The sequence below is a fragment of the Lissotriton helveticus genome, chromosome 8, assembly GCF_964261635.1.
Source record: "Lissotriton helveticus chromosome 8, aLisHel1.1, whole genome shotgun sequence".
NCBI lineage: Eukaryota > Metazoa > Chordata > Amphibia > Caudata > Salamandridae > Lissotriton > Lissotriton helveticus.
The window spans coordinates 55,396,741-55,423,617 of NC_136069.1; the positions used below are offsets into that span (position 1 = coordinate 55,396,741).

Here is a 26,877-nt window from a genome sequence, read left to right on the forward strand (position 1 = left end):
GCCAACTCAACACTTACCATTCTTCAGTCCACCAAAACAGCCAACTCAACACTTACCATTCTCCAGTCCACAGAAACAGCCAACTCAACACTCACCATTCTTTAGTCCACCGAAACAGCCAACTCAGCACTTACCATTCTTCAGTCCACCGAAACAGCTAACTCAACACTTACCATTCTTCAGTCCACCGAAACAGCCGACTCAATACTTACCATTCTTCAGTCCACCGAAACAGCCAACTCAACACTTACCATTCTTCAGTCCACTGAAACAGCCGACTCAACACTTAACATTCTTTAGTCCACCGAAACAGCCGACTCAACACTTACCATTCTTCAGTCCACCGAAACGGCCGACTCAACACTTCCCATTCTCCAGTCCACCAAAACAGCCGACTCAACACTTACCATTCTTCAGTCCACCGAAACAGCCAACTCAACACTTACCATTCTTCAATCCACCGAAACAGCCAACTCAACACTTACCATTCTTCAGTCCACCAAAACAGCCGACTCAATACTTACCATTCTTCAGTCCACCGAAACAGCCAACTCAACACTTACCATTCTTCAATCCACCGAAACAGCCAACTCTACACTTACCATTCTTCAGTCGACAGAAACAGCCAACTCAACACTTACCATTCTTCAGTCCACCGAAAAAGCTAACTCAACACTTACCATTCTTCAGTCCACCGAAACAGCCGACTCAACACTTACCATTCTCCAGTCCACCGAAACAGCCGACTCAACACTTACCATTCTTCAGTCCACCGAAACAGCCAACTCAACACTTACCATTCTTCAGTCGACAGAAACAGCCAACTCAACACTTACCATTCTTCAGTCCACCGAAAAAGCCAACTCAACACTTACCATCCTTCAGTCCACCGAAACAGCCAACTCAACACTTACCATTCTCTCCAGTCCACCGAAACAGCCAACTCAACACTTACCATTCTTCAGGCTGCCGAAACAGCCAAACCAACACTTCCCATTCCACACACTACCAAAACCGATAACTCAACATTTACCATTCTTCACACTACCAAAACAGCCAACCTAACAATTCCCATTCTTCATGCTACCAAGATAGCCAACTCAACACTTCCTGTGTTTTTTTATCTGCAGTAGCAAAACATGCAACATAATATTTCCAAAAAATCCACTCTAACCAAAACACCCAACACAAAGCTTCTGATACTTCCGACTCCATGCTACCAGAGCCACACAAATAATGAGATTCTGTGGGCGTGACATTTTCTGCATAATTGTGGATTTGCCACTACACGTACTGCCACCCGGGGCAGCCCCTAAGTTTGCCACCTGGGTGCAGGTAAAAAGGGGGGTGGGGGTGGCAGCCGACAGGCGACTTGTTCTGGGGGGGTGGGTCAGCCCCGATGGACAACTTGTTCTCAGTGCTGGGAGGCAGGGGGGTAGTCAACAGTCACGACTCTCGCCGCCCCCAAAAGCGGACCAGACCAGCTACACCAGTATTTGCCTCATTTGCCACACGATGCATCGTTTGCTGCATAATCTGCAGATTTGAACACAAAAAGGTGGTTTCTATGACAAAGGGTAAACACATTGTGTTGCCATGCAGTGAAAGGTTGACTGGTCATTTTTAAGCTTCTTATTTCTGTAGTAGGATGTTAAACTGGTACTAATAAAGTGAAATCTTTTCCCAATGTTACCATTGGTCAAAATGACAAAATAATCAAGTAATACTATCACAAAATGTCCCACATTATGCCGCATAATTTGCCTTTTCTTGCCACAGAATGTATTTAACTCTGCCACATAATTTGGTCCTCCCCTGCCACAGAATTCCAGTGGCCCTGACTAACTACCTATCTGGGAAAATAAGGATTTGAATTGCTTTTGAGGCACTACTGCTGGAAGAGTAAACTCAGCTCTCCCATATGCTTCTACTCGTACAACTAAAGGCAAATCATCGCTTCCACAACTTCTGTTTTTTTTCAGTGTAGAGTTTTATCAATAAAACCTTCTTAGAAATTAGATGTTTGTCGACAAAGGCACAACAATTCTGCAGAGCAGCCTGAAGATAGGAAGCAATAGCTACACACAGACATACTTTACCAACCCTGCTCCTAATCCACCACTACAAACCACTTGTCCTGTGGCTGATTCAGTGATCCAGTGCAACTTCTCAAGAGCCAAGTCAACAGGGCCGAAGTGTCTACCCAACAGTCAAACACCCATGTTGCACAAATCCATCCATCATACACCACAGCAGCCAGATCAATGCTTTTGTCTTCTGAACCACAAAAAAAACCAACTCAACAAATGCCCAAGTGTTCCATCCACTGTTAGTGTTACATTGTGAACAGTGAGTTGACAGCGTCACTGTTCAGGTGTTAAGTTGCCATGAATATGGGCAGTTGACTCTTAGGTATGAATTTGTGGTGGTGATAACCTGGCAACTGTGGCTTTGTGGAACTGCAGTGTTGGATTAACACAACTGGCAGAGGTTATTGTGGGTTTAGTCTTAAATCATGGAGCAGGTGCACCGAATGTATAAACCTTCAAGATTGGTAATTGATGGGTTTGTCATGTTACTTTGGGAGTTAGATTAATAGTCTGGGTTCACCCAGTCACCTGCGAATACTGGAAACATTGTCTGGTTTTGCTGTACTTTCTGATAGCAGTGAATGGTTACCAATGCTTACAGCTGTGGCCAGGAGTTTTGGGAATCTCAGGTTGTCAGTGTTGCTGTTTACGACTGTAGTTGACCTTGTTGTGATCATTACTTTTACATTTTAGGGAGTGTTAAGCTGGAAGTGTTAAATCGGAAATGTTACACAACCAGAGATGGGATTGTCGATTCCGCATTGTCAGAGGCTATTATGCACTAAGTGGGTTGAATTGGTAATAAAATGGGGGCTTATTTACAACCCCCTTGCTCCACCAGTACATCACTTTTTTCCATATTATAATTGACACACCAGCGGCGAAAGGGGCTTGTAAATATGTCCCATGGTGTCAATAGTGGATAAGCCCAGCCGGATCAGTGGCACCAATTGATTTTCTGCTTTAGTGAGATGTTTGTGAAGCTTAAGTATCTCTAAATCATGTGAAGATCACACTACTTACCCAATCTTTCGACAGATACGAGCGTAGTCTCCGATTGTTTCTTTGTGATATCCTTCCAGCTCCCATCTGGATCTTGGATCCATTCAATGGCCTTGCAGTAAATGCCCCCCTGGTCCGAGGGCTGCAGTTTGGTGATGGTCATCTGGTAGATGGTGCCCCCCGTCTTATCCATTCGAAGATCTCCTGACGTGAACCTCTGTCTGTATGAAGGTTCCGACGATAAGACAAAATCCCTTGACAGGGAGAGTATCTCCTTGCTGTCAGCGCCGGAGCTCAGGTGCCAGGCGACAGAAAGGTGAGTGTGCTGGGATGTGGCTTTGGACACTGTGCAGATTAGCTCTAGCCGGTCCCCTTCAATTTTCTTCAGAATTTGAGGCGTCATGGTGACATTTAGTGTGTCTGGTATCACTAAAATCAGAAAACAACAGTAATAGTGAGTGCAGCTAGCAGACAACACTGTGGGCAATTAGAACATTGGAATGTTGAGTGCTTCATTGAAGGCAATGGAATGCTCTGGGCTTCTAATGGCTGGTAGAAGCCCGGGGCATCAACATTCCAATGTTTGTTCACAGCAACAGCTGTAAACAAAGGCCTCACAGAGCCCGAGGGGCTTTTAATCCCCTCGGGCTCCGTTAGGCCTTTGTTTTGCAAATTAGAACATTCTGCCATCTAGGGGCAGAATGTTCTAATAGACCTATCGGCTCTACTGACCATTAGAACATTGGAATGTTGGTGGCTCCAATTAAAAACAATGGAGTGCTCCGGGCTCATAATGGCTGGTATACACCCGGAACGCCAACATTCCAATGTTTCTTTGTTCACAGCTCTGGCTGCGAACAAAGGCTTCAGGGAGCCTGAGGGGATTTCACTACCCTCGCGCTCCCTGAAGAATTTGTTTTATTTGTTAGAACATTTTGCCCTCTAGTGGCAGAATGTTCTAATAGCCTTATAGCCCTTCGTAGCAGGGCTATACAGGCTATTAAAGTCCAGCTGCCTTGTTAAAGTCCCTTGCCTTCGGCTCAGGCCTTTAACGCTGCAGCGGCCCTTTAATACCCAGTATAGCCCGCTACGGCTGGTTATAAGACTGTATTGAAGACCTGCTCCCCTGTTAAAGGCTTGTTAATGCTGGAGCTGGCCTTTTGTGGCTGGTAGAGCCCTGGAGGCCGGGCTCTAAGGCTATATTAGAACACTGGAAAGCTGAGAGCTCCTTTGAAGACAATGTCGAAACACGTCACAGCAGATTTTTTATATAAAGAAGCATTATGACGCAGCCTGTGGTGTCGGCTCCCTGTCTGTGAAATGTCGGGAGAATTTAATAATAGCTAATAGGACTGTGATTACTCCTACAACTGCCGATACTCTCCTTCGATTTGGAGTGCAACGGGGTGTCAGCTACAAAAGAGAGTGAGAGGGAGACAGAGACAGGGAGACAGAGAGAGAGAGAGAGAGAGAGAAAGAGAGAGAGAGAGGAGGGAGAGGGAGAGAGGGAGGGAGTTAATTTTGTGAATTCCAATGGTATTACTACGTTGTGGGTGTGCTTTTATTGTTTGCATATCCTTCCCTAAATCCCTCCTTAATTTTCCCTTAATGCACCTGTTTTTGAAGTAATTATTCCCCATTTTCCTACCACTGCCCCTGGCGCTGGAGTTCTGCTTCAAGTACTCCACAATGCAGTTTTTGACTCGAGCCCTTCACGTCTTCTCAGCTCTCAATAAAGCAGCACCAGTGGCATAGGAAGGGGGGTGCGGGCCGCCCGGGTGTCATCACTGAGGGGGGGTGACAAAATGGCAAAAATATGTGTTTTAAAGAAATTTTCCGCACCGGGTACCACCTGACCTTGCTACGGCACTGGGCAGCACGAGGCGGTTGGAGTTCAGGTTTCCTCATGCAGAGGGCTGTGGCAGTCACTTAACATGCATATATCAGGAAAATCTGAAATTAAAATGCCATCTTTCAAGGTTATGTGCCTAATTACGGCAAAGTGTAATGTTATTAAAATGCACCGCGCCGCCCTCTCCAGGGCCCCAGGGTTGACTCCAACAGCAGGAGTAAAAATCACAAATGGTTCTCTTCACCCTCCGGGGCCCGATGGTGGATCACTCATAGGTTGAGGGTTCAAAGCTCCACCCCTCAGGGTGGTGAGAGGGTCATGGGCTAAGGGTTCAAAGCTCCACCCCTCAGAGTGATGAGAGGGTCATTCATAGGTTAAGGGTTCAAGCCTCCACCTCTCAGGGTGGTGAGAGGGTCATGGGTTAAGGGTACAAAGCTCCACCCCTCAGGGTGGTGAGAGGGTCATGGGTTAAGGGTACAAAGCTCCACCCCTCAGGGTGGTGAGAGGGTCATGGGTTAAGGGTTCATGGCTCCACCCCTCAAGGTGGTGAGAGGGTCATACATGGGTTAAGAGTTCAAGGTTCCACCCCTCAGACTGGTGAGAGGGTCATTCTTGGGTTAAGGGTTCAAGGCTCCACCCCTCAGGGTGGTGAGAGGGTCATGGGTTAAGTGTTAATGGCTCCACCCCTCAGAGTGATGAGGGGGTCACAGGTTAAGGGTACAAAGCTCCACCCCTCAGGGTGGTGAGAGGGTCATGGGCTAAGGGTTCAAAGCTCCACCCCTCAGAGTGATGAGAGGGTCATTCATAGGTTAAGGGTTCAAGCCTCCACCCCTCAGGGTGGTGAGAGGGTCATGGGTTAAGGGTACAAAGCTCCACCCCTCAGGGTAGTGAGAGGGTCATGGGTTAAGGGTACAAAGCTCCACCCCTCAGGGTGGTGAGAGGGTCATTCATAGGTTAAGGGTTCAAGCCTCCACCCCTCAGGGTGGTGAGAGGGTCATGGGTTAAGGGTACAAAGCTCCACCCCTCAGGGTAGTGAGAGGGTCATGGGTTAAGGGTACAAAGCTCCACCCCTCAGGGTGGTGAGAGGGCCATGGGTTAAGGGTTCATGGCTCCACCCCTCAAGGTGGTGAGAGGGTCATGGGTTAAGTGTTAATGGCTCCACCCCTCAAGGTGGTGAGAGGGTCATGGGTTACGGGTTCAAGGCTCCACCCCTCGGGGTGGTGAGAGGGTCATACATGGGTTAAGAGTTCAAGGTTCCACCCCTCAGACTGGTGAGAGGGTCATTCTTGGGTTAAGGGTTCAAGGCTCCACCCCTCAGGGTGGTGAGAGGGTCATGGGTTAAGTGTTAATGGCTCCACCCCTCAGAGTGATGAGGGGGTCACAGGTTAAGGGTACAAAGCTCCACCCCTCAGGGTGGTGAGAGGGTCATTCATAGGTTAAGGGTTCAAGCCTCCACCCCTCAGGGTGGTGAGAGGGTCATTCATGGGTTAAGCGTTCAAGGCTCCACCCCTCAGGGTGGTGAGAGGGTCATGGGTTAAGGGTACAAAGCTCCACCCCTCAGGGTGGTGAGAGGGTCATGGGTTAAGGGTTCATGGCTCCACCCCTCAAGGTGGTGAGAGGGTCAAGGGTTAAGTGTTAATGGCTCCACCCCTCAAGGTGGTGAGAGGGTCATGGGTTAAGGGTTCAAGGCTCCACCCCTCGGGGTGGTGAGAGGGTCATACATGGGTTAAGAGTTCAAGGTTCCACCCCTCAGACTGGTGAGAGGGTCATTCTTGGGTTAAGGGTTCAAGGCTCCACCCCTCAGGGTGGAGAGAGGGTCGTGGGTTAAGGGTTCAAGGCTCCACCCCTCAGGTTGGTGAGAGGGTCGTGGGTTAAGGGTTCAAGGCTCCACCCCTCAGGTTGGTGAGAGGGTCATTCATGAGTTAAGGGTTCAAGGCTCCACCCCTCAGGGTGGTGAGAGGGTCATGGGTTAAGGTTTCAAAGCTCCACCCCTCAGGGTGGTGAGAGGGTCGTGGGTTAAGGGTTCAAGGCACCACCCCTCAGGCTGGTGAGAGGGTCACGAGTTAAGGGTTCAAGGTTCCACCCCTCAGGGTGGTGAGAGGGTCATGGGTTAAGGGTTCAAGGCTCCACCCCCAGTGTGGTGAGAGGGTCACGGGTTAAGGGTTCAAGGTTCCACCCCTCAGGGTGGTGAGAGGGTCATGGGTTAAGGGTTCAAGGCTCCACCCCTCAGGGTGACGAGGTTGTCATGGGTTAAGGGTGCAAAGCGTCACCCCTCAGGGTGGTGAGAGGGTCACGGGTTAAGGGTTCAAGGCTCCACCCCCTCAGGGTGGTGAGAGGGTCATGGGTTAAGGGTTCAAGCTCCACCGTCAGCATGGTGAGAGGGTCATGGGTTAAGGGTTCAAGGCTCTAACCTTCAGAGTGGCGAGAGGGTCATGGGTTAAGGGTTCAAGGCTCCACCCCTCAGGGTGGTCAGAGGGTCACGGGTTAAGGGTTCAAGGTTCCACCCCTCAGGGTGGTGAGAGGGTCACAGGTTAAGGGCTCAAGGCTCCACCCCTCAGGGCGATGAGAGGGTCGTGGGTTAAGAGTTCAAGGGTCCACCCCTCAGGGTGGTGAGAGGGTCACGGGTTAAGGGTTCAAGGCTCCACCCCTCAGGCTGGTGAGAGGGCCGTGGGTTAAGAGTTCAAGGGTCCACCCATCATGGTGGTCAGAGGGTCATGGGTTAAGGGCTCAAGGCTCCACCCCTCAGGGTGGCGAGAGGGTCACGGGTTAAGGGTTCAAGGCTCCACCCCTCAGGGTGGTCAGAGGGTCATGGGTTAAGGGCTCAAGGCTCCACCCCTCAGGGTGGCGAGAGGGTCACGGGTTAAGGGTTCAAGGCTCCACCCCTCAGGCTGGTGAGAGGGCCGTGGGTTAAGAGTTCAAGGGTCCACCCATCATGGTGGTCAGAGGGTCATGGTTTAAGGGTTCAAGGCTCCACCCCTCAGGGTGGTGAGAGGGTCATTCATGGGTTAAGGGCTCAAGCCTCCACCCCTCAGGGTGGCGAGAGGGTCACGGGTTAAGGGTTCAAGGCTCCACCCCTCAGGCTGGTGAGAGGGTCACGGGTTAAGGGTTCAAGGCTCCACCCCTCAGGGTGGTGAGAGGGTCACGGGTTCAAGGCTCCACCCCTCAAGGTGGTGAGAGGGTCACGGGTTAAGGGTTCAAGGGTCCACCCGTCAGGGTGGTGAGAGGGTCATGGGTTAAGGGTTCAAGGCTCCACCCTCAGGGTGGAGAGAGGGTCATTCATGGGTTAAGGGTTCAAGGCTCCACCGCTCAGGGTGGTGAGAGGGTCATGGGTTAAGGGTTCAAGGCTCCACCCTCAGGGTGGAGAGAGGTTCATTCATGGGTTAAGTGTTAATGGCTCCACCCCTCAGGGTGGTGAGAGGGTCATGGGTTAAGGGTTCAAGGCTCCACCCTCAGGGTGGAGAGAGGGTCATTCATGGGTTAAGGGTTCAAGGCTCCACCCCTCAGGGTGGAGAGAGGGTCATTCATGGGTTAAGGGTTCAAGGCTCCACCCCTCAGGCTGGTGAGAGGGTCACCGGTTAAGGGCTCAAGGCTCCACCCCTCAGGCTGGCGAGAGGGTCATGGGTTAAGGTTTCAAGGCTCTACCCCACTGGGTGGTTAGGGGCCAGGCCAGCACTGTGAGGAGTCTGCTCCTAGGGGTAGAACTCGGGCATGGCACGTGCCCCTCGAGGTGTCAGTAAAGCTCTCTCTGCCTCACCACCTTCTTGTCTTCCTTCCCCATCACCCCTCCCCCTCCAGCACCGCCCAGCACAGCTCCTCGGTGCAGGGCGTCTGCAGGCTCACCGCAGCCTCCTGCAGCGCCCCCTCTCTCTGTTCTTGCAAATACTTCCTGTGTCCCCCCCCCCCCCTCGCTCGTGAAGTTCAGAATTATAGAGGCATTGCATTTTCAGCAGATACAGCCCCCGACTCGTCTTATTCAAGGCAGGCCGGCTCTGCAGCTCTTTACATTCGGTGCGCCCGCATCACGACCACCTGGTGCCTAAAGTTACCAATATTAGCATTGAGGTATTAATGCTGTCCCAATGGCAGAGCAGCGAATCCTCCTCTGGCTGTAGCACTTAACTCACAAAATAACTCTGAATGCATTGAGGAACATATACAACTGTTGAAAACAAAAGACAAATTGACTGCATGGAAGTGAAAATAAAAGCAGAATTTATATTTAAAATCTATTCCCAAACCTATTCAGGTTGTACAAACTAACAAACCCGCAAGGGTACTAAGGGCTAGATGTACAAAGCCTGTTTTTGGTTGCAAACAGCCTGATTATTGAACGCAAAAAGGCATTATTGTACAAAACCCTAATTGTGACAATTTGGGTTTGCGGACCGGTATTTCAAAGGGGCGTGTTTAGTGCGCCCCTTCCAAATATTGATTCACATTGGTATGTATGACTATTTTGCGACCGAAATGCGGTTTCAAAGCATTCACGGTTTACCGCCAGCTTAAAGTTGGTGCTAACCCACTCGCAAATTGGAAAGGGTCCTACCTCATTAATATTCATGAGGGAGGTCTATTTGTGACCCACTATGAATCGCTATTATAGGCTAAATATCCCCTTTGTACTTTAGTGATAGTGGGCCCGATTCACAGAACTAACTTAAGAGAAAATCCTTGGTATTCACAGAAGGCAGTTACTCATTTCGGTATTCACAGAAGTTAGGAGTCCTAACTTTAGGACTCCTAAATGCAATCTGTGAATACCAAAAATCTTAAAATTAGGATTTTTCTCAATTTAGTAGTAGTAAAGTTAGGACTCCTAACTTTAGGACTCCTAAATGGGGAACATCCTTTACGATGCGGATGTTACCCCGCAGTACCTTTACAATGCGTATTTTAGAACGCAAGTCGTAACTACGACTTGCGCTGGAGGACGCTAAAGGACAAGGAATAGTAGATTTACTATTCCAACACCTTTCCTACTGTATGTAGGCTGGTGTTGGAATAGTAAATTAAACTATTACTAAGTCCGCACCCCTACAGCGCAAGTCGTGGTAACGACTTGCGTTGTAAAATACGCGTTGTAATGGTACGAGTGGTAATACCACGCGTCGTAACAACGTACATCCCTTCTAAATGCCTTCTGTGAATACCGAAAGTCTTAAAATTAGGATTTTTCTCAGTTTAGTAGTAGTAAAGTTGAGAAAAATCCTAATTTTAAGACTTTCGGTATTCACAGAAGGCATTTAGGAGTCCTAAAGTTAGGGCTCCTAACTTCTGTGAATACCGAAATGAGTAAGTGCCTTCTGTGAATACCAAAATGGTAGTAAGTTTAGGATTTTGTCTTAAGTTAGTTCTGTGAATCGGGTCCAGTGATTATCAAATAGCAATTCGCAAAAAATCGCTATTATTCTTCCTCGTACATCGAGCCTTGCTCTTGATACACAGGGAGAGGGTGAAAACATTGAATGACCACCCTCTAGTGACATCCATGTGGGTGATGATAACGGCTTTGTCCCTCTTTTGCAAGTCACGTTGTTCGCTTTAGTAATCTCCATTGTTACTAGACAACTGCTCAACACACACTAACCTTTAAGTAGTATTTTGATGTAATTTAATGAGGTGCTGTTTTGGGTTCCACCCTCCCCATGAGAAAGTAACTCCTCCCTAGCAATGTAACAACGGCACTCTACTTTCCAGAGATGCTGCCCTGAGTGTTCTACCACAAGGTACACGTAACTTTCAGAGACATTTTTCTGAGCCACCTCATCCCTTGTGTCAAACTGCACGGTCAATCTCATCCAGTCACTTGGGCATTGCTATCTTCCAACATACTCACAGCACACCTTTCCACCAGTATCATAAAACAAATTCTTACCCAGTAAATTTGTCTTAGCGCTGTAGTTTCCAAGGTAGCTCGGATCAGTGTTGGGCGTGTGGCACTCGTACTCGCCGATATCGTTGGCCTGCAGGTCAGTGATGTGCAGCAGCACGTGGTCGCCGGTGATCCGCTCCACAAAGATGCCTCCACTCTTGACGCGTTCCGCGTACATGCTGTACGCAAAACCCGGACCTTGGGTGCTGACTACCTGGATCTCTTGCTCAGGAGCAGAGGGAAGGTAGACGGACCAGTGGAAGGTCTGCTCTGAAGGCCCCTGGTACCCACTCACTCTGCACCAGATGGTGATGTTGTAGCCCTTTGCTCGAATCAGAGGACCTTTTGGAACCATGACACTCCTCTGCGCAGCCGAGAGCCCTGTGGACAAAGGCGACAAAAAGAGTCAGTTCACACTAGGAATCGGAAAAGATTTTGTGTATTTGAACAATTAGATTTTACAAAGAAATTGAAGGGGGGCTAGGGACTGATTTATATCTCGGCAGATGGGTTACTCTGTCACAACAATGACGGATAGCCGGTCTGTGGAATTATGAATCCTATAGGATATAATGGGATTTATATTTTGGCGGATGGGATAGCCGTCACCGTTGTAACCTGTCTGCTGAGAACTAAATCAGGCATTTACTCTCAAAAAGGTATCTGAAATAAGCCAATTCATACCAAAAATATATCTAAGAGGTGTCAGTCCATCTTTGTAAACTATCTCGGAACAATCATTCACTCACGTAGCAGGAAACATGTAATCACCCAGGGACATTTAGGAGAACCAGGAAACATTTCCTACATGGCCTGAGTTAATTTCAAGGCAGATCTGTCATGAAAGGTCACTACGGAGAGATAAAAATAGGATACACAAAACTTTACCCTGCAGTCAGCAACCTGTGAACAGGGCCTCGCCTCAACCTGCAGAGACTAAAAATTAAGGGAGAGCAACTTCATATTCAGAAAGGACCCTACATACTCCCAGACCCTCTGAATTACTCTGGGGCATATTAGCAAGAACCTTGTTAAAATAATCGCCATTTAAGTGGCAGGAAACTGCCGCTAAAATAGCAGTAATGGGCTTGCTAGTATGCGTTATAGAATTCCAATAGAAGCCCAGGTTAGATGTCCTTCAAATCTAATCTGGGCTTTTATTGGAATTCTATAACGCATATCTTCAAGCCCATTATCGCTGTTTCAGCGGCAGTTTCCCGTCGCTAAAACAGCGATAATTTTAATGAGGTTCTTGCTAATATGCCCCTGTATTTCTGTTTTGACCTCAAACGCGCTAGTACTCTCTCAAAGATCACCGTGGTTCAGATGAAAGCAGTGAAACAAAAGAACAATGAAAGACTGTTTTATTTCTTGATTACTGTGAGAAGTTGGCCTGATGTGCAGTGCTCACTATTCTAGTGATCACTATATATCAGTCCAAACAACCCTTATTGATGATTGGTTGTAAGTCAACCTTATAGACCAGCTATCCTAGTAGCATGGATACGAGCAGTCTAAGGCTAAGACTCTAGAGGGCGTGTTAAGCCGGCTGTTTTACCATCACATTACCCCTTGAACACCCAGTGAAAGGACACCACACAAGTGTTATGAAAATAAACAGTGTATTTATTAGAATCACAACAACCCTGTACTCTTTATGAGGACAGGGTGCTAGGCACACAACAAAACTCTTACGAAAATACTTAAGTTAGCACGTTATACACAAATGCCCGAGGGGCACGAAAAACCATATACTTTAAAAGTGGAATGCGAATTACTAGCAGGTAAGTAACAGTTCTAATAGGCTTTGGAATCGCTAGGACTGGACTAGGGAATCGTTAGATTACTACTAGGAGGCCCAGGGGACTCGGGTGCAGAGTGTGCACTCTCACGCGGGATGCGGGACAAAGTCTATGGAGGCTAGAATTCACAAAGTTAGTGTTCACGGGCGAACCCGACCTGGTAGGGAGAAAACGACAGTGGATCCTGACCCTTGGATAGTGAGGCTATGCTGGGACACCGGAGTGCCGGAGTTACCTAGCCCAGGGGCTGCAGCTGCATAGGTCTGAAAAGACGTCGGGGATCTCGTTGCCGGACCAGGCGCCTGGAAGGAAGAAGTTGCTGGCAGGCGACCAGTGAAGGAAAGTTCGATGGATCCAAGCCTGGATCAAGGAAGAAGAAAACCTGAAAGCAGAGGGGACCAAGTTCTTGAATCACTAGCCAGTGATTAAGTGGGCACCAGGATGGCACCGGGCGAAGTCACCGCAGTCAGGTGAGTGGGCGCTGCTGGGCTCTGCAGTCTCTCGGACCAGGAGGCGTTGTCGGCGACCAGGATGGAGGTGCGAGCTGTCCCACGAAGGATGAAGTCGTCGGCGTCGAAGTTACCCAGGAGTGGGCAACAAGCCTTGGCTAATTCAAGCCCACGCGGTGGACTCAAAATGGCGTCTTGAGTGGACCAGGAGGGTCCGGGGTGCTCCTCTTCTGGAAGGGAGCAAGGGCCAGTCTGGAGCAACCAGACCAGCAGCAGAAATGTCGTCGGGCGTCGTCAGGAAGGCCACAAGCCAGCGGGCTAGTAGCCAAACAACGCGGTGAGCAGTAAAAAGCAGAAGGGCCCCACGCAGATCGTGGAGATGCTGGGGGGCTGCTCTTCGGTGCTGGAGCTGCTCAGGGTGGGGGCTTCTCGGACCCCAAAGCACTCACCAGGAATTCACTCGGCGGGCTTGCTGGAAAGAAGTCGTGCAGTCTTGCAGATGGCCGGTCCCTCGAGGTCTCGTCGCACCCACGGTTCTCAGCTGGGCTGTAGAGGTGGGTAGAGGTCAGAGGTGCCAGGGAAGCCGGTTCTCGTCGAGCTGGGCAGTCGGATTCCGGAGGAAGGACTTGCAGCAGACCGCAGTGTTCTTAGATGGTGCCTGCGGATGCAGGGTGACTACTCCTTAGTCACAAGGGAGAAATCTTAGGAAGAAGTCTTGAGTTCCTTTCGCAGAAAGTAGTTTCAGGATTCAAAGATGATCTGATTTGGAAGGGGGCCAGTCTCTACCTTTATCCTGTAAAAAGGGGCTGGCACGCGACTAAGTCCTGCCCTATGGGTGGGACTAGGAGGGGGGTGGTTACACCCACTTCCTTGGCGGGCTTTTCCCCAGCACAGGGTCTGGAATGACCCTGGAACTGGTTCAAGCCGGCCTATGCATAGTGAGCACCGGGGTGCTACTTGCAGTCACCTTCCTCTAAAGCCCTGCCTACCTACAATACACAAAACCCTGTCTGGGACGGTGCTGGCACCGCCCCTGGCAGGAAACCCTTTGTCCTTATCTCCTGCTCTGGGAGGACTCCCAGCAGCAGGAGGGCAGACTTGTGTCTCGGTGGCAGCATCCATTTTGTGGATGCTAAGGCTCTGTCTGACTTTTAACCGGGTTATAGGTTACAGGCATGTCGTGTCCCTCTAGAAGGGTGGAATGCTAACCCCGTCGCCAGAATTGGCGAGGGGTTAGTATTCCAATTCGTATGACACCTTACTCGACATGTTTTGATAAAGCGATACCAGAGTTGGCACATAACCGCGAGGATTATAATGCACTTAAGAGTATATGGTATGCGATATCATGGAAACGGCTAAGGGATGGATCCCGAAAGCCGCAGACAGGCTCAGCTCATGCCAGAGCACCATCTCACACGATTCCAAGCACTCTGCCTTCAGGATTGTTAAGGCCTGCCATAGGAGTGACTGATAGGAGATCTGTGTGTCCATTTTTAGGGTTAGATATAGGTATACTATATCTATAGCAAAGGGTGATTACACCACCTTGCCCCAGCTGTCAAGCAGCCAGTTGTGTCAGATTTGGATGGCCATCCAGGGGTGGCATAATACATGCTGCAGCCCCTGGTAGGCCCTGGGTACACCTAGGCCCTGGGTACCTAAGGTACACAGTACAGGGACTGATAAGGTGACTCAGTATCCAATTTAGATATGTACCTAAGGTACATGGAATCCATTTTACAGAGAGAGCAGTGGGCCTGAGGTCCTGAACAGCAGGGCCTCAGGTCAACTAAGTCAGAAAACCAGCAAAACACCAGGCAAAAAGTTGGGGGCAACCATAGTCAGGGGTCAACCTTCCTACATAACCCCCCCCCAAACGAAAGGAGATAAGGCTATCCTTGTCCAGGTAAGCCTATATTGCCTAAGTGGCCATTTAAGGAAGTACCAGCACTGGCATGGTTACCCCCTATGTCATGGTCCACTAAGCAATCCCTCACCCTAAGGGTGTCTGAGGGTCTCCACCATAGGGAATCTCTACCTGTGGTGTGTTTTGTCAAAGAAAAAGGCTGGTGCTGAAATGGAGTACTGAAGTGAGGCTCCACTAATTTTGGGCTCAGCTTCCTCCAATCATTTTCCACCATATAGGCCTTTCTTTCCAAGACTGAGTTGTTTTGGGCTCTCAGGGTCAACCTCTGGCTACCTACAGCTGGAGGTTGGGTCCCTCTGTTTGGCTTACTGGAGGGACAGGTCAGGTCTGGGGCCCTCAGGTCCCAAGTTTGGCTGTGCCCAACAGTGTCCATCTGTGGGAGGTCCCTAACTAATTTTAAGGGGGATCCCTCAGGAGTATGTTTTATTTTCACTTGGCTAGGACTACTAGCTTCAGTGCCCTTAATCTGCTGATTGGGAAATTCTTTTGGACAGGGGGCCCTTTGGGGTCCAACACTGGCCTCCCTGACCTCTACAGCCCTGGGCTGACTGAGGCAGGGTAGAGAGGGGCAGGTTACCTGCTCCAGACTGGGTCCCACCTTGGAAGGGTCCACTGACATCAGGGGTTCTGCCAGGCTAGGCCTGACTACCTCTGTGGCAGTTGCTTCACAAGGGGTCAGATCAGTTCCCTGAGGAGGCTGATCTGTTCCTAAAGTCTGGTGGGAGGGAGATTTCTCTTCCTCCTCAATGCTCTCTGTCTGAGTGGAGTGATCCATAGTTTCAGGCTTCACAACACTATCATCTGTCTGAGTTTGAGCTGTGGCCATCACAACTCTCCCAACCTTTTCAGTAGGGGGCTCAGTTTGGGTGTGGGCTGTTACCATGACAGCCTTGACAACCTGTTCTGGGAAGGAAGTTGTCTGAGATTGGGTTGTGACTGGCACAACCCTCCTGACCTGTTCAGGGAGGATATCTTGGACTGGGGCTGTGGCTACCACTGCCCCACTAACCTTACCATGGATGTTTACCATTCTAGAATGGGTTTCTTGCTCTACTTCAGCCCAGGCTGAGAGCTCTAAATCATTCCCCAGTAGGCAATCTACAGGCAAGTTTGGTGACACTGCCACTCTTTTGTGGCCAGTGACACCTCCCCAGCTGAGATTGACCACTGCCATGGGATGATCTCTCTGCACTCCATCAATATTGGTCACCTGGTATGTGGCACCAGGTAAAAGTTGCCTTGAGGGGACTAGACTCTCAGTCACCATAGTGATGCTAGCCCCTGTATCTCTATAGGCCTCAACTTTTATACCATTGATGAGGGGCTCCTGTCTGTACTTGCCCAAAGTGTTGGGACAAGTTGTGAAGTTGGCAAACCCCATGCCAGTCTCACAGACAAGAGTATCTAAGTTTGGGGACCTGGTTAGGCCAGAGTCCCCAGGAACTCCCAAAGTAAATGCACCCAAATTCTTGGGGGCACTCCCACCACCTGGGGGATTACTACTAGTAGTAACAGGAGGTTTGGGAATGTTACTTGGGGGTATGTTTTCCTTATTGTTATTCTTTGGGCAACTGCTGTCAGTTTTTAAATGACCCACCTGTTTACAGGGATAACAATAAGGTTTCTTCTGGTTATTGGAAGGATTCTGGGACCCACCCCCCTCAGAGGATTTTTGGGGCCCTGATGTGGTTTGGTCTGTAGATTTATTCCCACCCTTCTCTTGAGGCTTGGTTGATTCCTTTTTCTGGTCACCACCTTGGTTCTTGGGCCTAATCCTGGTTCTGACCCATTTGTCTGCCCTCTTACCCAATTCTTGGGGAGAGGTCAGATCAGAGTCTACCAGGTGCTGGTGTAATAACTGGTTCTGACAATTATTTAAGACTTGCTCTCTCATAATTAGATTATACAATCCCTTGAAATCAGTAACCTTACTACCCAGTAGCCAGCCTTCCAAAGCCTTAGTGGCACAATCAACAAAGTCTGACCAGTCCTGAGACTGAGTTTTCTGGGTGTCTCTGAACAGCAACCTGTACTGCTCAGTGGTTAAACCAAACCCATCAACCAGTGTATTCTTCAGGACCTGGTAATTGTTAGCATCCTCCACTCTTGTAGTGAGGAGCTTATCTCTACCTTTACCATCAAAGGAGAGCCACAGTATAGCTGCCCACTGACTCTGGGGAATGTTCTGCACAGTGCAGGCCCTCTCCAGAGCAGCCATCCATTTCTGGATATCATCCCCTTGCTTAAAGGGGGGCACTATTTTAGTCAGGTGTTTAGTATCTAAACCCTTCTCTCTATCTCTTGGGAGATTGCTGCCACCAGTGGGAGCTAACCCACTCATCTGCTGCTCTCTTGCCAGGGCAAGCTTCTCTTTGGCCAGGGCAATTTCTTCCCTTTCAATCCTCAGTTCAGCTTGTCTCATCCTAGCTTCATGCTCCCTTCTCTGAGTGGAAGTAAATCTCCTCTGTGGAGGATTCCTTCTCCCCTGAGAAGAGGCATTAGAGTGCAGAGATCTATTGGAGTCCCTAGAAAGAGATCTATCTCTCCTAACTCCAAGGTTAGGCCCACTTCGGGTTAGTACTGGGGGTCCCCCAGATCCTAGCCCAAGTAAGTCTAAGTTGGCCCTGGTTAGCCTTCTGACTACCTCAAGACCTTTGTCTACCTCATCCCCAGAGAGTTCCTCTTGATCCTCCTCCTCAACTGCTGAATCAGTGTTGGGGAGATCTGGATCCCCAGAGGTTCCCTCTAAGGCTGGCATGCTCTCATGTAACTGAGAGAGCTTTCTGGCATCATATGTCTCTAAGAGACCTATCAGAAAGGGAGTGGTGGGGTTAGACCCCTGCTTCAGTTTCCTGGAGACACAGATTTGTCTCATCTCCTGAAAACTGAGAGCTGCATATCTTGAAGTGACCTGTGGAGGGTCAACACTGACCAGGGGAGTCTCAGTAGAGTCCCCCTGAGTCGACATGCTTTTCTAGTGAGGTGTAAGTGGTGCACTTACCTACACTATATGTTTGCCTACTGATCCCTTGCTAGAGTTGTAGTTTAGGGTGTGCTAGGCCCTAGGAGCTACAACAGCTGGTTCAGTAGAACTCAGAGTATTCTAAGCTAAGTTATATGTACCTTTAGTACTTATGTGATCTTTCACAAGATATTCTTAGGGCATGTGTGGTAAAACAACAGCAAGCTCAAATCCCAACCGCTGCTCACCAATGTGAGAAGTTGGCCTGATGTGCAGTGCTCACTATTCTAGTGATCACTATATATCAGTCCAAACAACCCTTATTGATGATTGGTTGTAAGTCAACCTTATAGACCAGCTATCCTAGTAGCATGGATACGAGCAGTCTAAGGCTAAGACTCTAGAGGGCGTGTTAAGCCGGCTGTTTTACCATCACATTACCCCTTGAACACCCAGTGAAAGGACACCACACAAGTGTTATGAAAATAAACAGTGTATTCATTAGAATCACAACAACCCTGTACTCTTTATGAGGACAGGGTGCTAGGCACACAACAAAACTCTTACGAAAATACTTAAGTTAGCACGTTATACACAAATGCCCGAGGGGCACGAAAAACCATATACTTTAAAAGTGGAATGCGAATTACTAGCAGGTAAGTAACAGTTCTAATAGGCTTTGGAATCGCTAGGACTGGACTAGGGAATCGTTAGATTACTACTAGGAGGCCCAGGGGACTCGGGTGCAGAGTGTGCACTCTCACGCGGGATGCGGGACAAAGTCTATGGAGGCTAGAATTCACAAAGTTAGTGTTCACGGGCGAACCCGACCTGGTAGGGAGAAAACGACAGTGGATCCTGACCCTTGGATAGTGAGGCTATGCTGGGACACCGGAGTGCCGGAGTTACCTAGCCCAGGGGCTGCAGCTGCATAGGTCTGAAAAGACGTCGGGGATCTCGTTGCCGGACCAGGCGCCTGGAAGGAAGAAGTTGCTGGCAGGCGACCAGTGAAGGAAAGTTCGATGGATCCAAGCCTGGATCAAGGAAGAAGAAAACCTGAAAGCAGAGGGGACCAAGTTCTTGAATCACTAGCCAGTGATTAAGTGGGCACCAGGATGGCACCGGGCGAAGTCACCGCAGTCAGGTGAGTGGGCGCTGCTGGGCTCTGCAGTCTCTCGGACCAGGAGGCGTTGTCGGCGACCAGGATGGAGGTGCGAGCTGTCCCACGAAGGATGAAGTCGTCGGCGTCGAAGTTACCCAGGAGTGGGCAACAAGCCTTGGCTAATTCAAGCCCACGCGGTGGACTCAAAATGGCGTCTTGAGTGGACCAGGAGGGTCCGGGGTGCTCCTCTTCTGGAAGGGAGCAAGGGCCAGTCTGGAGCAACCAGACCAGCAGCAGAAATGTCGTCGGGCGTCGTCAGGAAGGCCACAAGCCAGCGGGCTAGTAGCCAAACAACGCGGTGAGCAGTAAAAAGCAGAAGGGCCCCACGCAGATCGTGGAGATGCTGGGGGGCTGCTCTTCGGTGCTGGAGCTGCTCAGGGTGGGGGCTTCTCGGACCCCAAAGCACTCACCAGGAATTCACTCGGCGGGCTTGCTGGAAAGAAGTCGTGCAGTCTTGCAGATGGCCGGTCCCTCGAGGTCTCGTCGCACCCACGGTTCTCAGCTGGGCTGTAGAGGTGGGTAGAGGTCAGAGGTGCCAGGGAAGCCGGTTCTCGTCGAGCTGGGCAGTCGGATTCCGGAGGAAGGACTTGCAGCAGACCGCAGTGTTCTTAGATGGTGCCTGCGGATGCAGGGTGACTACTCCTTAGTCACAAGGGAGAAATCTTAGGAAGAAGTCTTGAGTTCCTTTCGCAGAAAGTAGTTTCAGGATTCAAAGATGATCTGATTTGGAAGGGGGCCAGTCTCTACCTTTATCCTGTAAAAAGGGGCTGGCACGCGACTAAGTCCTGCCCTATGGGTGGGACTAGGAGGGGGGTGGTTACACCCACTTCCTTGGCGGGCTTTTCCCCAGCACAGGGTCTGGAATGACCCTGGAACTGGTTCAAGCCGGCCTATGCATAGTGAGCACCGGGGTGCTACTTGCAGTCACCTTCCTCTAAAGCCCTGCCTACCTACAATACACAAAACCCTGTCTGGGACGGTGCTGGCACCGCCCCTGGCAGGAAACCCTTTGTCCTTATCTCCTGCTCTGGGAGGACTCCCAGCAGCAGGAGGGCAGACTTGTGTCTCGGTGGCAGCATCCATTTTGTGGATGCTAAGGCTCTGTCTGACTTTTAACCGGGTTATAGGTTACAGGCATGTCGTGTCCCTCTAGAAGGGTGGAATGCTAACCCCGTCGCCAGAATTGGCGAGGGGTTAGTATTCCAATTCGTATGACACCTTACTCGACATGTTTTGATAAAGCGATACCAGAGTTGGCACATAACCGCGAGGATTATAATGCACTTAAGAGTATATGGTATGCGATATCATGGAAACGGCTAAGGGATGGATCCCGAAAGCCGCAGACAGGCTCAGCTCATGCCAGAGCACCATCTCACACGATTCCAAGCACTCTGCCTTCAGGATTGTTAAGGCCTGCCATAGGAGTGACTGATAGGAGATCTGTGTGTCCATTTTTAGGGTTAGATATAGGTATACTATATCTATAGCAAAGGGTGATTACACCACCTTGCCCCAGCTGTCAAGCAGCCAGTTGTGTCAGATTTGGATGGCCATCCAGGGGTGGCATAATACATGCTGCAGCCCCTGGTAGGCCCTGGGTACACCTAGGCCCTGGGTACCTAAGGTACACAGTACAGGGACTGATAAGGTGACTCAGTATCCAATTTAGATATGTACCTAAGGTACATGGAATCCATTTTACAGAGAGAGCAGTGGGCCTGAGGTCCTGAACAGCAGGGCCTCAGGTCAACTAAGTCAGAAAACCAGCAAAACACCAGGCAAAAAGTTGGGGGCAACCATAGTCAGGGGTCAACCTTCCTACAATTACACAAGCACGTTTAGTTTATTTTATGTTCATTGAGACATTGGGTCAATTTTGGAGTGTTATTTGAGAGAGTACTAGCGCGTTTGACTACATGAAAGTGCAGTATGGGAATTGGAGTGTTCGAAGGTTTGACAACAGGTGGAAGCAATACTGACACGGGATAGAGAGAAACCCTCTTTCAAATAATTTTTGAACCAATCAGGGACATGGGTTCGGAGGTGAAATACAGGGAGGGATTGTGGGATGCAACAGGTTTGATGGAGTAAGCAGCGATGATTCTGTGTGTTCGTTGTTAATCAGTACGGAAGGTATGTGATACCCGAGGGAGTAGTATAAATGGAGGGCGGTATTTGTAGCGAATGTTGGAAGGTTTTCAGACCGCCAGTAGATAAACGAGTAAATAAAATGGATCACCGCATGAGGTTTCCGTCTTGATTATGAGGGGAATGAATTCCTGAGGAAGTACAATGTTGTATAAACAAAGAATTTTAGAGCCACGCAGCAAACGCATTGGCAAAGAACATCAATAAGAACGGGGAGGCATAGCATAATTCCTAGGTCGGGAAGAGTAGATTTTGAAAAAGAGGGTAATAACAAGGGTACATTGTGTTGGTTCACCAGATAATTATAACACGGTAATTAATTTTGAGCAATGGGCATAATATGTTTTTACAACAGTAGATTATATTGAGAAACGTGAAAGTTGTGCATGTACAGTCGTGTAATTGCATTGTTTTGTGATTATTTACAGTAACCCCCGAAGAAGGGCATAACAGCCCGAAATGCATTGGGTGATTTTATTTGAATAAACACTGCGTTGGAAGAATTCATGTGTCAATCATGTTCTTGGTAAAAGTCCGAAGAGACACCATTTGAGCAGTAGAAAATTGGAAATTACATGTACACGGAGCGTGTGGTCCCGCCTTCAGAAAAGTGGATAAAATAGGATAAAATATGATAAAAATGGATAAAATGGACTTACATGATTAAAATTGGAGAAAAGAAAAGCCAAATGTGGCAATTCGCTGTGCATTTCGCTGGGGACTGGATGCAGTCCCACTTCTGATGTTGTATCATGAACTTAAACAGAACTGTAGTCTATATGCAGCATTATTTGCTGAAGATCTTATAACAACAAAGTCTATTCAAAATTAAGTCAAACTCTCAAATCTCTGGTTTATAATCCACTTTAACCTTCAAATCTCTGTTTTAATGACTGCCAGGTTTTCTTTGGTCTTTGCTTCCAGTCCTTCTAACCTAGTGCAGTCTTCCATTTTTACACAACCTTATACTGTGGAGTTGGTGTCAATACTCCAGAGTTAAGGAGGGCGTGCACCAAAATCTTACTCACCCGGTTCTCCTACGTCACATTCCCTACCACACTCAGTCCATTTTCTATTCTTAGGTTGGTGCAACTACTCAATCCCACCCAAATGTTTCTTGTTCTCCAGTGTTCGCCTTCTCTATTCGCAATCATGAGTTTTGTCTCATGGCTTAGCGCGTTGGTCCGCACTCCCTTGCTCTGCAGCTAGAGTTGACTGTATGGACGTTGTTAGATGGATTGGTCTAGCTGACGTTGGTTCATCTCCCAATGGTGCATTGGTTCCATAGGACAAGGTGCAGACCTTGGAAGTTAGACGGTTCCTGGTAAAGATTAATGTGGCCAACTAGATCCTGTGAGAAGCAAAACTCACCCAGTGCCATCAGCGAGACGGCGAAGTGCAAGACGGAGGCCATGGAAGGAAGAATGCATCCGCTAGTCCTTCACCAAGTGCAGACAAGTCGCTCACAGCTGCTCTTCACCGAGACTGCCAGGCAGAGACGATCTCCTGCAGACACTGGTGTCTCAATGTGGTCTTCTCTGTGGCTTCCTGTTTCAAGATCATTGAGACACATGTTATGGAAATGAAAAAGAAAACAGCTTGTAGGATGCTGAAACCAATTCTGCACAGGAAGTGGTGTCAGACTGAAAAAAATAGCAAGTCACAAGGCCTGAGAGGTGTTGTTTTAACAAGGGTACCACCAGAAGTAAGTGGTTGCTGGGTTGAGGGCTGGCTGCACTGGGTTTTGTTGCTCAGGAGGCAGCCCAGTATAGAGTTTTTAGTGTAGGATTTGGGGCTGGTGGGACAGGGGCACTCTAGTGGTCAGATCTTTACTGTTGTGACACCTAGCAGCTAGAACTTGTATTTACCACTTTCAAGCAATGTGTGACATCTCTGAGATTTTACCATACACATACAGGCCCTCTAGAATTGTAGGAAAATCATGAAAGTCTTTTCACATTATATGAAGTTTAATTTGATAAAGCTATACATAAAGAAATTAAATAATAAAATTTACACTAACACCGTCAGCACACGGTACAGTGTTAAGACATAGGCACAGTAGCCTTTTGTAGGTGCAGACAGTGGCGGCTGGTGATCTTTGAAAGTGGTAACGCATAATAGCGGCCAGGAGTGCACTCGATTAAAAAAAAAACTGCCTCACTCATACTCACTCCCTCTCATATTTACTCTAGTTCACCTCATTCGCCCTAACTCACATTCTCTCACTTGCTCATTCTCACTCATACTCACTCACTGTCACTCACACACAAACGTACTCATCCTCACTGGTTTTCATTCTCACTTGCTTACACACACTCACTGTCTCTGGGCACTGGTGCAACTGCACCTGCTACACCACTGATAGCTACACCCCTGACTCACTTCCATTCCCTGTTTCAATCACTTGATTTAACACACTCATAATTCTTCACTCACTCCCTCATACTCACTCCTGTGTATTCATACATACTCTCAAACTCAGATTCCCAATGAGGAGCCCGACAGAGCCGCAAGGGCGGGATTGAACCTCAATCCCTCGCCCAGCGTCCTGATAGGACGGAAGCTCAGCCCTATCAGAAGCTGGGACAGTGCTCGGGATCCTGCCCCCGCTGCTCTGTGTGGCTTTTCATTGGCCGCAGGGATGCACTGATGTGTGACCGGACAGACACATTTTAGCAGATACACTGTGCTTCCTGAGGCATGGGTAGTATATCTGCTCAAGAAACTGGATGGTGCCTCTTTGAGGGGATGGGTGTTGAACTACAATCTACCACTCAATCCAAACATCCAGCGACAGTGTCTTATTTTGAAACAACACTCCGTGGCTGCATCATGCCTCTGCCCCCTCCTCCACCAGTCACAGGGAGCCTGGAAAAGAGGAAGGCAGGGCTGGCCCTCACACTGGCACTGTTCATGGAAACACAAACTGTATTTTCATGAAACCACAAACTCATATTTTCATGAACACTGCTAAATTGAAAAATGCACAGGGGGTCTCAAGGAAGGCTGGGGGGCTGCACCCTGAAGACCCTAATAAGGGGCCAGCAGCCGCTGAAAGTGATCTGACTTGTTTCGCAGAGCAGGAAGATGATTCCAAATTTTCCAAACTGGTTCCTCAAGGGAGCGCCCACCTACTTCAGATTGTACAGCAGACTGCCACTAGATGGCGCACACGCCGGGGCATGGAGCGACAAATGGAATGTTGCTGAAGCACAGGTAACTCAGCAAAGTCATCACTCAGGAGCAGCAGCGGAGACCCAAGATCACATGAAGATCAGCAAATCTGTCATTTGGAGACGAGGCACATGGTGGATGGAATACAAAATTTTCGAGCTATCGCAACAAGAATTTTAGATTCTATTAAGGACACGGAGGCGAGGATTATGCTTTCTCTATTTCTTTACTGCAAACACAGCAGCCAATTAGAGTAAAACTACAACAATGAGAAACATCAATACCCATGAGGCTTTGAACCACGCCTCCTTTGTAACAGCCAATCACAGCATTATCAAGTATACAAAGTAGAGAGACACTAATCTGTCTTCCTCTTTCTTTGCGCCAACTCAATCAAATAAGAACAAATCAAAGTCTTAACTCTCAACGGAGAGATAACAGTTCCTTTTCAAAATTCTTAATGGAGAATAATCCACAGCAAAAAGCAGAACTCCTCGTCTGTCAGGAAGGGACGATGGCTCCATCCGGAGTACCCAATCAACTCTTGTTGGAATCATTTCCTAAAACAGAAAAACAAGGTTGAGAAAGGGAGCCCACAACATCATTTCTCATCGGGTGGACAGAAAGTTGTTATATAACACTTATAAACTCAAACAACTTACAGTTGCATAAACTGTCCCAACGGGTGGGATAATCCTCCCCTTCGTGTCCTTAATAGAATCTAAAATTCTTGTCGCGATAACTAGAAAATTTTGTATTCTATGGCAGGACCGGAGGCTTCTGATTATGCTGGTTCAAAGCTCATCAATCACAGCATCAGAAACATGAGGAATTGATTTATAATAAAACACTTTAAACATGGAAGCAGAAGACCAGTCAGCTGCTTTGAGAATGTCCTCCAACCTAGAGCCTAACAAGTAGGCTTAGGAGGCCATAGCCACTCTGGCAGAGTGGGCACCATAAACAGAGATGTCAATACCTGCCTCTGACATCACCCATCTCACCCATCCAGCTAAGGTGGCAGCAGAGACTGGCTTGAACGGTTTGTGGACGGAAATCAGCAATTGACCCAAAGGATCAGTCCTATGTGAAAGCGTACGATCTTCATAACACTTCCAACATTGCAAAACACATAACTTGTTATTATGCGGAAAAGAAGGATACTCCACCGAACGAGACATGGTCTTGGTCCTTCTTGAGATCACAAAAGATACCCCTTGAGGAGAGAATATCCTACCAGCCAGATCTAAAGCTCGCACATCAGGCACTCTTCAACATGAAATGAGGCAAAGTAACATAGTAAGCTGCTTTAAAGACAAATCAATATTATCCGGCCAGGATTCCAGAAGGGAGAGCACTTTAGAAACATCCCATAAGGTGGGATATGGGGGCCGAGAAGGATTGGCCACCCGGACACCTTTAGGTAATTTACAAACCAGGGGGTGCATCCCCACAGGTTTACCATCAATCTGGTCATGTCCAGGAGAAATGGCAGATCTAAAATTATTAACCGACCTGTAAGCGAGGCCTGATTCTGCGCATTTAGACAGGAATTTCAAAATCTCAGTTACATTTGATCCCACGGGATCCACCTGCCTTTGAAGGCACCAACCCACCCATCTCTTCCTTGAAGCTGAATACCGTTTTCTGGTGGAAGGAGCCCACACTTGTTGCATAAAGCTGGTGGCGGCCTGTGAAAGGCCTGCAATGCGCTCATGTCTCCTGAGAGCGTACATACTATTAGTATTAACTGGTTCTGAAGGACCAGTGGATGGCTTGACACCACTGGGTACTGGAGGAGAGTCAGGAAGACCAGAAGTCGGAACGGAAGATCCACAGACAACTCCAAAAGTGTGGGAAACCAAGACTGAGTCTTCCACAAAGGTGTCACTAACACTAATGAAGCTCTCTGTCGACGGACAAAGGCCGCCACCCTCGGGATCAGGGCAAACGGAGGAAAAGCATAATTCCTCTGAAGCCCCCAATGGTGAAGGAACGCATCCGTTCCCATCGCCATTGGATCCGGTCTCCAATTGAAGAACAGTGGAAGTTGGGCATTGAGGCGAGAGGCAAACAGGTCTATCTGAGAAGAGCCTCGCATATCCATGATCTGAGCAAACTGCAAGGGATGAAGCCTCCAATCGCTGAAATCTCGGAAAAATCTGGATCTTCAGTCCGCCACCTGGTTGAGCTTCCCCGGAAGATATTCTGCCACCACTGAGATCTTGCGGGCCAGGCAAAAATTCCAGAATTCCTTCACTATGTTTACAAGCATGCGGGATTTCGTTCCCCCTAACCGATTGATGTATCTCACCGCTGAGACATTGTCCATACGAAGCAGGATGCAGCAATTGCTCTTCAGGAGTGAGATAGACCTGATGGCAAAAGAGCTGGCCAGCAGCTCTAGGCAGTTTATGTGCAATTCTAA

The 26,877-nt window shown here is 48.7% G+C and overlaps 1 protein-coding gene across 1 annotated transcript in view; it reads right to left on the bottom strand.

Annotated features, from left to right (window-relative positions):
• LOC144772350 (immunoglobulin superfamily member 3-like) overlaps window positions 1–22,820 on the bottom strand; it is a 76,969-nt gene extending 54,149 nt beyond the window's left edge. The window contains exons 1-3 of the mRNA XM_078656607.1: window positions 22,644–22,820; window positions 10,820–11,197; window positions 3,114–3,521 (exon numbers count right to left, since the gene is read on the bottom strand). Coding sequence (XP_078512733.1) covers window positions 3,114–3,521; window positions 10,820–11,197; window positions 22,644–22,686 — 829 coding nt within the window. The 5' untranslated portion in view covers window positions 22,687–22,820. The remainder of the gene's footprint in view (window positions 1–3,113; window positions 3,522–10,819; window positions 11,198–22,643) is intronic.
• Between the last annotated feature and the right edge of the window lie 4,057 nt (window positions 22,821–26,877).